This window comes from Hypanus sabinus, chromosome X2, assembly GCF_030144855.1.
Source record: "Hypanus sabinus isolate sHypSab1 chromosome X2, sHypSab1.hap1, whole genome shotgun sequence".
Taxonomy (NCBI): domain Eukaryota; kingdom Metazoa; phylum Chordata; class Chondrichthyes; order Myliobatiformes; family Dasyatidae; genus Hypanus; species Hypanus sabinus.
In genome coordinates this window covers 34,719,774-34,733,299 of record NC_082739.1, presented here as the reverse complement: position 1 = coordinate 34,733,299, position 13,526 = coordinate 34,719,774, and the positions used below count along the sequence as shown (strand labels likewise).

At 43.9% G+C, this 13,526-nt stretch overlaps 1 protein-coding gene across 2 annotated transcripts in view; it reads right to left on the bottom strand.

The window, feature by feature from the left end:
* srpra (SRP receptor subunit alpha) overlaps positions 1-3,829 on the bottom strand; it is a 55,684-nt gene extending 51,855 nt beyond the window's left edge. For both annotated transcript variants that reach the window (XM_059957220.1, XM_059957221.1), the window contains exon 1: positions 3,627-3,829. In XM_059957220.1, coding sequence (XP_059813203.1) covers positions 3,627-3,743 — 117 coding nt within the window. In that variant the 5' untranslated portion in view covers positions 3,744-3,829. The remainder of the gene's footprint in view (positions 1-3,626) is intronic.
* Between the last annotated feature and the right edge of the window lie 9,697 nt (positions 3,830-13,526).

Sequence of the window (13,526 nt, the reverse complement as noted above, 5' to 3'; positions counted from 1 at the left end):
ACACATTGATGAAGGTAGAGCAGTAGATGTAGTGAATATGGATTTCAGCAAGGCATTTGATAAAGTACCCCATGCAAGGGTTATTGAGAAAGGGCATGTGATCCAAGGGGACATTGCTTTGTGAATCTAGAACTGGCTTGCCCACAGAAGGCAAAGAGTGGTTGTAGATGGGTCATATTCTGCATGGAGGCTGGTGACCAGTGGAGTGCCTCAGGGATCTGTTCTGGGACGCCTACTCTTCATGATTTTTATGAATGACCTGGATGAAGAAGTGGAGGGATGGGTAATGAAATTTGTTGATGACACAAAGGTTGGAGTTGTTGTGGATAATGTGGAGGGCTGTCAGAGGTTACAGCGGGACATTGATAGGATGTAAGACTGGACTGAGAAGTGGCAGATGGAGTTCAACCCAGATAAGTTTGAGGTGGTTCATCTTGGTAGGTCAAATATGATGACAGAATATAGCATTAATGGTAAGACTCTTGGCACTGTGGAGGATCAGAGGGATCTTGGGGTCCGAGTCCATAGGACACTCAAAGCTGCAGTGCAGGTTGACTCTGTGGTTAAGAAGGCATACAGTGCACTGGCCTTCATCAGTCGTGGAATTGAATTTAGGAGCCGAGAGGTAATGTTGCAGCTATATTGGACCCTGGTCAGACCCCACTTGGAGTACTGTGCTCAGTTCTGGTCGCCTCACTACAGGAAGGATGTGGAAACCATAGAAAGGGTGCACAGGAGATTTACAAGGATGTTTCCTGGATTGTGGAGCATGCCTTATGAGAATAGGTTGAGTGAACGCAGCCTTTTCTCCTTGGAGCAACAGAGGATGAGAGGTGACCTGATAGAGGTGTATAAGATGATGAGAGGCATTGATTGTGTGGATAGTCTGAGGCTTTATCCCAGGACTGAAATGGCTAGCATGAGAGGGCACAGTTTTAAGGTGCTTGGAAGCAGGTACAGAGGAGATGTCAGGGGTAAGTTTTTTTAAGCAGAGAGTGGTGAGTGCGTGGAATGGACTGCTGGCAATGGTGGTGGAGGTGGATACGATAAGGTCTTTTAAGAGACTCCTGGACAAGTACATGGAGCTCAGCTTTGTGGGCCGAAGGGCCTGTATTGTGATGTAGGTTTTCTATGTTTCTCTTTTGTATTTTTCATCCACTCAGAACACAATATTGACTCTTTAGGCCATCATCTGTCCACTGAATGCACATAACCAAAATTTATAGTGCAGTATTACAAGGCACTAAAAAATTACACTCAAGTACAAGCTCATACTGCCTTGAATTCAGAAATGATCTAATTAAAATAAAGAAAATTATTAAGAGTCTTGACAAGGTGGATATAGGTATTACATTTCCAGAATGTGTTGAACAATCTAAAAACACAAGGACAACCATTCAAAATAGATGAGGGAACATTTCTGCATACAGAGGACAGTGAACTTTTCAAATAGTCTACAAAGTGAACTACAGAGGCTCAGTTGCAAATTGCATTTAAATTCAACACAGATCACTAGATTATTTGAGATCAGAGGCTTATGGAGTTTATACATTAAAGTGATAATTGAGTACTAATGAGGGCCAAACAACCTATCCATATGTCTAATTATAGCACAGCAAAAGTACAAATCTCATTTTCAAAACAAAAACACAGCAAAGCATAACCCCATTAAAAAGTGGAAGATTTGAATTTTTAAATCAACATTTCCAAACTGGATATCCTGTGTAAATTTTAAAAACTTAAAATCAATAGCTGTAATACTCTTCAGAAATACTGTGAATCAGATTAACACAACCTATTTACAGGACCTTCATGGCAAGTATTAGGTACACCTTGCACTGGATCTTTCAAATTATAACAGCTGAGTGCCACAAAAACACACAACATTCTATCAAATCACAAACAAGAGAAAATCTGCAGATGCTGGAAATCCGAGCATTCTATCAACTTTGAGAGGTAGAAATTGCAGGAATAATGTTCCCTCTAGCTTGTTTTACAGCTATGTGGACCAACCATTGCTTTGAAAAAAAAAACAGCCTGAAAGCTGCATGGCACTTTAAATGTGTGTTTTTTTTTTACAATATAATATGTACATCAAACAAACACAAACCACAACTCAACACAAGAAAATGATGTAAGGCAGTGAAAACAACTGCCAGGCACAATGGCAAAAGTAAAATGTTTTGACTAAACAATGTCAGCATTCAGAAGGCCAGTGGCTTATTAACAATGAGCTGCCAACTTCCATTCTGTGCTTATTGTTACAATTTGTAATAATGTTGTAACTTGAAACACTTAATGCAAATATGTTCAAGCTCTAAAACATGTCAAAGTTAAAATTGTGATACATTTATTATTTAGAAGATTTCTGGATGATATTCATTAACCCAATTACAGGGTATTTCACAATTACATCAGCAAATTTCAAAATTATATTAACATTGTATAAAAGACCATTCCAGCTGTGCATTAACAAAGGCCATGAGCTCTGAGTCATCCAAGTTACTGCACAGCCATACACCTATGCTGCTTAAAGGGAACAGTGTGCAGGAGGCTGAGGCAACATGGGGAGAATATATTATCTGGAAAATTCTAGAAACAACAGACTGCAGATGCTGGAATCGGCAGCACCAAACGATCTTCTAGAAGAAGTCAGCAATCAGTAACATTGAATTGATACTGCATGAAAAGTAGATGTCAGTCCTGGTGCAGCATTTTGACCAGAAACATTGACAGTTTTTCTCCCTACAGATGCTACTCGACTCGCTGAGATTCTTCAGATTGTTATATGGCTAATGAAATTGATCTGCGAGCTAATGTAGATTTAGAGTCACAGCTGTATAACACAGAAGTGAGTCTTTTGGCTCAACTCAACCACGCTAATTATGACGTTATCTGTGGCAACACAATTTGACCGCGTTAAACCCATCCAAATGCCTTTTAAATTTTGTAACCGTTCTCCCTCTGGCAGCTTGTTCTATATACTCACATCCACCTGTATCGAAAAACTCACCCCCTTATAGAAAAGGACTCTATTTCATAAGGATGTATGGAATGGGGAGGGGGCACTTTAACTTCAACAAGCAGATCACCAAAACTTAAACGTCAAGTCTTTTAAGTAGAAACAGAACTGTAACAAATTGTAACAAACTGTAACAACAGGCGCAAGCCTTCATAGCTCACCTAAGACAGTCCCTAAAGTCAAAAGAACAGCATCAAGCTTGCACTGTCACAGAACCTCTGGGCTTCAAGATCTAAACTCCAGTTCATTGTTGTCATAGGGCATTAACACCATAAAAATGAGACTTTTGCTGCTGCACCAGCACAGTACATTGCAGATCAGAACACAGATGTCTGCTCCACCTTTCCCTGTTGAATTGAGCCCATCACTGCGCCGGAACTGCCCGGGGCAGAAGCACTAACTCCTATGACCATGGACCAGCTGCCTACCGTACACATCAGGCTGCAACCCGCAGGGCTGGGAACGCGCTGACCGGCGCACCCCGCAACCTCAGGCCGGGGTGCCCCCGGAACGCAGACGACTAGTCGGCCTTCCGACGGCAGGCGCCCTGCTCTCCCAGGGCCGAGAAGAACGCGCTGATTGCCGAAGCCCCGTCGCCCCTCACCTGGAGGATGACGCTGCGGATAAGCGCATTGACTGTGCCGCTGAAGGGGCTGCTCACCCCCTGGAAACACCAGAGCACAATGCCGCCCTTGCTGAAGATGGTGAAGAAGTCCAACATCGCGTGACGGGCCGAACAATCTAGAGCCACCGATTAAAGTCAGAAGCAAGGGACACGTCAGGGATACCGTCGTCACATCCGAATTGTTAAGTGAGAAAGGTCCGCCGTATCGTCACTTCCGCGTTGCTATTCCCACCCCTTCCATCACAATGCTGAATGTTGGCTGCATTCTAAAGTCGAGTTTATCGTCATATGCACAAATAACATTGAAAAAACCTACTTGCATCACAGGCACTTATTATTATTATTATTATTATTATTATTAAGCAGCAGTCATAAAAAAACATATTATCCACATTGTTTTTACAAGAAAGGAAACCTTGCGGATCAAGTAGCATCTGTAGGGGGCATACACAAAATGCTGGAGGAACTGGGCAGGCAGTCCTGCCGAAGGGTCTTGGCTCGAGATTTTGACGGTACTATTCCATAGATGCTGCCTGACCTGCTGAGTTCCTCCAGCATTTTGTGTGTGTTGCTTGGATTTCCAGCATCTGCAAATTTTCTTGCGTTTGTATTTAGCATCTGTAGGGGGAAAGGGTTATCAACGATTCTAGTCAATATCAGGACGCTGAGTTCCTCCAGTAGATTCTTTGCGACTCCAAATTCAAGGACTCTTCATCTTATCTTCTCGTTATTTATTGTTTTATTGTTATTATTATTTATTTCTTTTTGTATTTGCAGTTTGTTGTCTCTTGAACATTGGTTGAATGCCCAAGTTGGTGCAGTCTCTCATTGATTCAGAATCAGAATCGGGTTTATTATTACCGGCATTCGTCGTGAAATTTTTTAACTTAGCAGTAGCAGTTCAATGCAATACATAATATAGAAGTAAAAATATAATAATAAGTAAATCAATTACAGTATACATATATTGAATAGATTTAAATCATGCAAAAACAGAAATAACATATTAAAAAGTAAGCTAGTGTTCACGGGTTCAATGGCCATTTAGGAATCAGATGGCAGTGGGGAAGAAGCTGTTCTTGAATTGAAAAGTTAATGATTCTATTATGGTTATTATTCCATAGTGGACTTATTGAGTATGCCTGCAAGGAAATTAATCTTAGGGTTGTCCATGATGATAATACCACTGGCTGTGCCAGATATTTTTTCTTGTTGTTGCTACAGTGGGGCTGAATTATCCAGTGATGGTGCTGAGGGATGTACTGTAGTATGTATTCTGAAGGCCAGACCCGTGGCATTCAAAAGTCAGTTTCAAGCATTATGTGCCTACTATAAATGCCTCTGTTGATTCACAAGCAACAGCAATTGATAGATCTAATATAGAAATGAACTGTGACAGTGTCAACAGCATCGGAGGCAACACAGAGCATAAACAAACAAACCAACAGAGCATCTGACCCACAGCGCACAACATGAATCACGCACCAATCCTGCAATCAGCGTCAAATGCGTGCTTTTCAACTGAAAAACACAACACTAACCCACAATGTCCACTGCTATTCGCATTTCATAGACAGACAATGCCAAAAGATACACCGTTATTAAAGTCAAATAAGGCAAACAACAGATGCAAGGCTTTACCAGGAGTTGGACAAATCGTACTCTAACCATGCAATATCTCAATTAATTTGGCTACTGAATTTAAAAGAAAAATCAACAGAATCACCGCTTGGAAGTGCAAGCAAAACCAGTAGGCTTAATAGCAGTAAATGTAATATTTTAGGATTTTCAGGAAACATAAGGACAATGGGGTATCCACCACAAAATAATAATCATAATCAACATTAGTCTAGCCCCAAATTTAAAAAAAAAATCAACTGCACTCACCATTGATGTTTTCAGAGAAGCACAATCCGTCTGTTGTTGTGATCGGTGGCAAAAGCATCAGTGATTTTCTGGATGTCGAGTGCCTTGGTCCTCTGGCTGTTTATGGCCAACAGGCATAAGTTGCTATTCTGGGCATCACCGCTGCTATTCCTTAGGTAGCATTTGAGGCATCTGAGGCCTCCGTTCACATGAGGCAGGTGTCACAGGCAGAGTAAGTGATATGCAGATTAGTTTGTATAAATCTATAAATGCATCACGGTAGGGTCTCATTAGAGCTGAAAATTCCACTGTGCCATTCACTGTCTGTCCTTGCTTTTGTTTTGTTTTCAGCAGATGCCGAACCTGATGTAGCTCTGCAGTCAGGTTCTCTTACGTCACTCCATAGTATTGGGCCATTGGCCAAAGACAATTCTTGTGTAGGGAGAGCTTGTGTTTGGGACTCTGCTGAGACTCCAGTCAGAACACCCCAGTCTCAATTGAGAACTGTCTTTACATTTGAGTCAGAAATCTGTCTATAACTGGATAGAGACAGTGCTTGCAAAGGTCATCAGAGGATGTGACAGGTGTGTGTTCGGTTTGGGCCTCAACAACAAAATCATGTAGGTGGCAGGGTGGCTGGGCCTGTCTCCTTTCGTGTGGTCTGCTCTGTATACCGGCCTTGACGCACAGGTCCCTTGCTCTTGCCTGAATTTCACTCCATGATTCCTCTCCCCGTTTTGCTGAGAGTGCATCAATAACAGATCGAGCCAAGTCCACAGCAGATGAAAGCTCCAAACTGGGAGAGAGTAGCTGGGCTGACATGAACTTGGTGACTCCTCAAACAGAGTGAGAAATAAAGCAAACTGCTTGTCAATCGGTCCATTTACAGCTCCGGCCTCTGTTTTCCTCCGTGCATTTGGTTGACTTATAATATCCTGTAGTGTAGCTAGAATGGCAGGGAGTAATTCCCTTATAGCCCACAAAGCTGTATACTGCCATGCCCAGCGTGTACCTGACAATTTCTTCAACTCCACAGGGTATGCAGTTGATTCCAGTTCTCTCTGTTCCTTCATGAAAAGATCGTGGGCAACAGAGTTTGAAAAGAAGTTGTAAAGCAGCTGCACAGTTTCAAAAAACTCACCCGCTTGTTGTACATTGCTCACAACATCCACTAAAACAAGGTTAAGTCTGTGAGCATGGCAGTGCATATACAATGCCTGCGGGACCTCTTTCCTGAACCTCTCTTGCACCCGGACTTCACTGCCGCCCCGTCATAACACTGACCTATACACTCATTCTTATCAATAACACCCTGGGCGTGTGTCTGTTCAATGCTTTTAAGAAGTGACTCTGCATCCAACCTTTCTGCTGGAGTGAAGTGCAAGAATTCTTCAAGCACTGTTTCGTTATTCAAATACTGCACCACCACTGATATTTGCTCCTTTTTACTCAAGTCTTTACTTTCATCCACCATGATGGCAAAATGTCCAGCCTCCTTGATTTCTGCACTTACTAGATGTCTGACCATATCTGCCATAATACCCATAATTTCATTTTGGATATTGTGATGGGTGTTTTTTGCATTTCCAGGATTGTCCTCTATTTTTTTAGCTATGGTCTTATCAAACTGCCCAATTACACTGAGCAACTCAACAAGGTTTCCCCTATTGCCAAATCCGTCATCCTCCCGGTGTCCTCGCTGGGCAATGCCTTGGCATGCAGTATAGCGTAGAGACTCAACCACTGCTCTCATGTATTCACGATTTTCTTGGACAATCTTTGCATGTCCTTTATCAAGCATATTTCCCAATCTTGAACCGTCTTGTTTTCTCAATCTAAATTCCGCCCATGCCTCCACAGCAAACTCATGAGCTGCACTTACATGGTGGGTTTTGAAAGCTGTTGTAGTTTTCTGCCAGTTGTGGTAACCAGTGACGGTGAAGGTAGACTCCGAATAGAACCCGTGTCCTCCACACAGGAAATGCCTGCACGTGAAGCAGAACGTAGTATCTTTCGTGATAGAATACCCCAGCCAGCAGTACAGGTCAAACCAGCCACCAATAAAACTCCTTTGCTGATTGCCAAACTGTAGCGAAGGGTACTTTGTCAATGCTGGCTGACAGGGTCCTTCCTCAGGCTGCTGGCTAATACCGCTAGCAGTATTCCCACTAGCACTAAGAGCAGCTTCATCTACATTCTCTTCTGAATCCCGCTCCATTTCTTGTTCCTCTACTTTGCCCTCACACTCCTTCGATGAACTGCTGTCGTCCTCATCCCCACTTACTTCTTTCTGCATGTCACTTTCAATTAAGACAGGCTTAGGCTGAGACACCACTGATTCCTCCGGATGAGGTAGTTTTCTCACTAAAAATCGATCCATTTTTCACGCTGGCCAAAATAATGCACGTGCCAGGCCCATGCTAGCTTGTGAAAGCACAATGTGTGTGTGTGGCATCCATTAGTCTCGCGAGACCATGGATCTGGGCCTGGATCCTGCACAATGTATGTATACTATCAATCTCTCGTATGAGTGAGGGTGAGTGATATCACCACCTTAAATGATCTTAGATCAGCTTAACTAATCTGAATGAGGACAGCAACGGCAAGACATTGACAACGAATGAATAAGCAGAAGTGTAAAGTGGATCTGACCTTAGACAAGCACAGAGTTTATAACTTTTGCTGCATGGGTGCTATGGTAATTGGGGGTGCTGTTTTATTAGATCAACTGGAGAAAAAAGCTATATTCAAAACTATACAGAGAAAGCAGCTGCAATTTCTATGTCAAATTTCAGTTAATTTCTTGGTGGTGCTATTGTAATTTCTGCTGGATAATACATTTACTTTGAAATCTGAATTCTGATATCTGCATTTTCATGTGTCTCCACTGAATTCACCTTTGGATGACTGAGTCCTGCATCCCAATGCTGAGGGTAAAATCAGAAAATGGTAGAAACACTCAGCAGGTCACAGCATCTGTGGAGAGAGGGAGAGTCGATATCTTAGGACCTGGAACTCTTTTCAGATCAGAAATAAAGTTAGTTTCAGAAACAGACAAAATTCTTTGATTTAAAAACACTGCCATCAGAAGCCTCAGGACCTACACCCTCAGGTTCATGAACAGTTATTATCCCTCACAGAGCCAGAAAAAACTAAGACACTGAAACAGGTCCTTTGGCCCATCTAGTCCATGTTGATCTATTTAAACTGCCGCGTATCATCAACCTGTATCCATGTCTCAACTTTCAGACACCTCCTCTTACTTACCCCTCGAAGAGGACCCCACTAAGGAACACAAGGTCATGGTCTCACACACCATCACCAACCTATTGACTCTGGGGATCTCCCATCCACCGCCACCAACCTCAAGGTTCTCGTAACCCCCCCCCCCCCCCACCTCCCATTTCCACCTCCTAATCAAGATCCACAAATCTGCTTGTCCAGGTAGACCCATTGTTTCAGCTTGTTCCTGCTCCACTTAACTCCTATCTGCATACCTCAACTCTGTTTTATGCCCTCTAGTTCAGTCCCTTCCTGCTTACATCTGTGACACTTCACACGCTCTGGGTCTTTTCAATGATCTCAGGTTCCCTGGCCCCCATCATATTTTTTACTATGGATATTCAGTCCCTAAACACCTTGTTCTCCTACCAGGAAGGCCTCAAAAGTCTCCATTTCTTTCTGGACACCAGAACTAACCAGTTCCCCTCCACCACCACTCTCTTCTGCCTAGCGAAACTTGTCCTCACTCAAAATAATTTCTCCTTTGACTCCTCCCACTTACTTCAAACAAAAGGTGTAGCCATGGGTACTCACATGGGTCCCAGCTATGCCTGCCTGTTTGTCGGCTACGTGGAACAGTCCATGTTCCAAGCCTACACTGGTGACAGTCTCGCAATTTTCCTGCGCTACATTGATTACTACATTGGTGCTGCTTCCTGCACCCATGCTGAACTCATCGACTTCATCCACTTTACTTCCAACATCCACCCTGCCCTCAAATTTACCTGGTCCATTTCCAACATCTCCCTCCCCTTTCTCGATCTCACTGTCCCTATCTTCAGAAACCGCTTATCCACTGATATCTATTATAAATCCAGACTCTCACAGCTTCCTGGACTACACCTCATCCCACCCTGTTATTTGTAAAAATGCCAATCTCTTCTCTCAATTCCGCTACACCTGCTCTCAGAATGAGGCTTTTCATTCCAGAATGAAGGAGGTGTCCTTCTTTTTCAAAGAGAGAGGCTTCCCTTCTTCCACCATCAATGCTGCCCTCAACCATATCTCTTCCATTTCACACATGTATTCTCCTACCCCATCCTTCCGCCACCCCACCAGGGATAAGGTTCCTCTTGACCTCACCTACCACCTCACCAGCCTCCATGTTCAGCACATAATTCTCCAAAACTTCCACCATGTCCAACAAGATCCCACCACCAATCACATCTTTCCCTCCCCCCTACTTTCAGCTTTCCGCAGGGATCACTTCCTATGTGACTCCCTTGTCCACTCATTCCCCCCCCCCACCCCGCACTGATCTCCTTCCTGGTACTTATCCTTGCAAGCGGAACAAGTGCTACACCTGTCCCTACATCTCCTCCCTCACTACCATTCACCTGTGAGTCTGCTGGGGTCATCTATTGTTTCCGGTGCTCCCAGTGTGGCCTCCTGAATATCAGTGAGACCCGATGTAGATTGGGAGACCGCTTCGCTGAGCTCCGTCCGCCAGGAAAAGCAGGATCTCGCAATGGCCACCCATTTTAATTTCACTTCCCATTCCAATATGTCCATCCATGTCGTGAAGCCACACTTGAGGAACAACACCTTATATTTCATTTGGGTAGCCTCCAACCTGATGGCATGAACATCAATTCCTCAAACATCTGCTAATGCTTCCCCCACCCCACCATTCCCCATCCCCTTTCCCCTCTTTCACCTTATCTCCTTGCCTGCCCATCGCTTCCCTCTGGTACTCCTCCCTGTTTTTCTTTCTTCTGTGGCTTCTGTCTCTTTCACCAATTAACTTCCCAGCTCTTTACTTCAACCCTCCCACTTCAGGTTTCACTTATCACTTGTGTTTCTCTCTCTCCCCCCCCCACCTTTTAAATCTACTCCTGAACTTTTTTTTCCAGTCCTGCCAAAGGATTTCAGCCCAAAATGTCGACTGTTTACTCCTTTCCACAGATGCTGCCTGGCCTGCTGAGCTTCTCCAGCATTTTGTGTGTGTTGCTCAGATTTCTAGCATCTGCAGCTTTTCTCTTGTTTGTGATTGGAACACTGAGCTGCCAGTCCTGCCCCTCCTGTAACCAAGTCTCACTAATGGCTACAATATCATAATTCTATGTGTTGATCCATGCCCTGAGTTCATCTGCACTTGCTTCAATACTTCTTGCATTGAAATATACACAACTCAGAATATTAGTTCCACTATGTGCACCTTTTGCTTCCTGACTTTGTCTGAGGTCTTCACAACATCTCCACTAACTGTTCTGGCACTCTGGTTCCCATTCCCCTGTAACTCCAGTTTAAACGCCCATGCAGTACTAGCAAACCTTCCAATTAGGATATTTGTCCCCCTCCAGTTTATGTGCAATCTATCTCTTCTATAGAAGTCCCAACTTCCCTGGAAGAGAGCCCAATGATTCAAAAATCTGAAGCCCTCCCTCCTACACCAAATCCTCAGTCATATGTTAAACTGTATGATCTTCCTGTTCCTAGCCTCACTCACACGTGGCATGGGTAGCAATCCCGAGATCATAACCCTGGAGGTCCTGCCCTTTAACTTAGCACCTAACTTCCTGAACTCACTTTGCAGAACCTTGTCTCTCTTCCAACCCATGTCATTGGTACCTACATGGACCATAACCTCTGGCTGTTCACCCTCCCACATAAGAATGCTGAGGATTCGATCTGAGATGTCTCTCACCCTGACACCCAGGAGACAACATACTGTCTGGGAATCTCGTTCTCATCTACAGAAGCTCCTTTAAGTTCTCCTAACCAATGAATCCCCCTTTCACCACAACTCATCACTTCTCCCCTCTTCCCTTCTGAGTCACAGAGCCAGACTCAATGCCAGAGACCTGACCACTGTGACTTTCCTCTGTTGAGTCACCCCCCCCCCCCCCAACAGTATCCAAAGTGCTATACTTGCTGTTGAGGTTGTTGAGGGGGATGGCCACAGGAGTGCTCTGTACTGGCCCCCTAACCCCTTTCATCATCCTGTCAACCAGTTTCCTGTGTTCTGCTCCTTGGGTGTGACTGCCTCTCTATATGTCCTGCCTATTATCCTTTCAGCCTCCTGAATAATCCAGAGTTCGTCCAGTTCCAGCTGCAACACCTTAACACAGAGTGTTAAAAACTGCAGCTGGATGTACTTTATGCAGGTAAAGTAATCAGGGACATTGGAGGTCTCCCTGTCTTCCCACATTCCAAGAGGAGCATTCAACTATCCTGTCTGATGTCACTACTGCTCTAATTGTGCAATTATAGAGAAGGAAACAATAAATAAACTGAAAATTTCTACCTACGACATTTCGCCTTCTCTCACTCCAGCCTCTCCTTGCTGAAGCCTCGAAGAGCTAAAGCCTCAAAATCCCCACTCTAACACTGTCCACTTCAACAAAGTCCGCTCTGCTTGCCCCTGCTTTATTTTAATTTGCACTTGCTAATGAATCCCAATGACCGCTGTTCAAATGCCAAAACTCCTACCAAGCACAAGAACATAAAAAACAGGAGCAGGAGCAGACCATCCAGCCTGTTGAGCCTGTTCCGCCATTCAATAAGATCATGGGTGATCTGACCATGGACTCATCTCCACCTACCTGTCTTTTCCCCATAACCCTTAATACCTCTACTATGCAAAAATCTATCCAACCTTGTCTTAAATATATCTACTGAGGTAGCCTCCACTTCTTCATTGGGCAGAGAATTCCACAGATTAACAACCCTCTGGGAAAAGCAGTTACTCCTCATCTCCATCCTAAATTTACTCCCCTGAATCTTGAGGCTATGTTCCCTACCAATGGAAAGAACTTTCCTGCCTCTATCTTATCTATTCTTTTCATAATTTTATATGTTTCTATAAGATCCCCTCATCCTTCTGAATTCCAGTGAGTACGGTCCCAGGTGACTCCATCTCTCCTCTTAGTCTAACCCCCTCATCTCAGGAAACAACTTGGTGAACCTCCTCTGCACCGCCTCCAAAGCCAGTCTATCCTTCCTCAAGTAAGGAGACCAGAACTGCACACAATACTCCAGATGCAGCCTCACCAGTACTTTGAACAGTTGCAGCATAACCTCCTTGCTCTTAAATTCCATCTCTCCCCAGCAATGAAGGCCAACATTCCATTTGCCTTCTTGATAGCCTGATGCACCTGCAAACCAACCTTTGGCGAGTCCCTCTGCACAGCAGCATTTAAATAATAATCTGCCCTATCATTTTTCCTTCCAAAGTGGATGACCTCGTATTTACCAACGTTGTAATCCATCTGCCAGACCCTTGCCCACTCAATTAACCTATCTATATTTCTCTGCAGACTCTCCGTATCCTCTACACAATTTGCTTTTCCACTCAATTTAGTGTCATCAGCAAACTTAGATACACTACACTCGGTCTCCTCTTCCAGATCGTTAATGTATATCGTGAACAATTACAGGTCCAGCATGACCCCTGCAGCACACCACTCACCACTGATTGCCAACCAGAGGAACACCCACGTATCTCAACTCTCTGCTTCCTATTTGTTAACCAATTCTTTATCCATGCTAATACATCACCCCCAACTCTATGCAGCCTTATCTTATTGATAAGTCTTTTATGTGGCACCTTAGTGAATGCCTTCTGGAAATCCAAGTAAGTAGCGTCCATCTGTTCCCCTCTATCCACTGCGATTGTTATATCCTCAAAGAACTCCAGTAAGCTTGTCAACCAGGACCTGCCTTTGCTGAATCCATGTTGTGTCTGCCTGATGGATCCACTTCTTTTCTGATGCCTCGCTATTTCTTCTT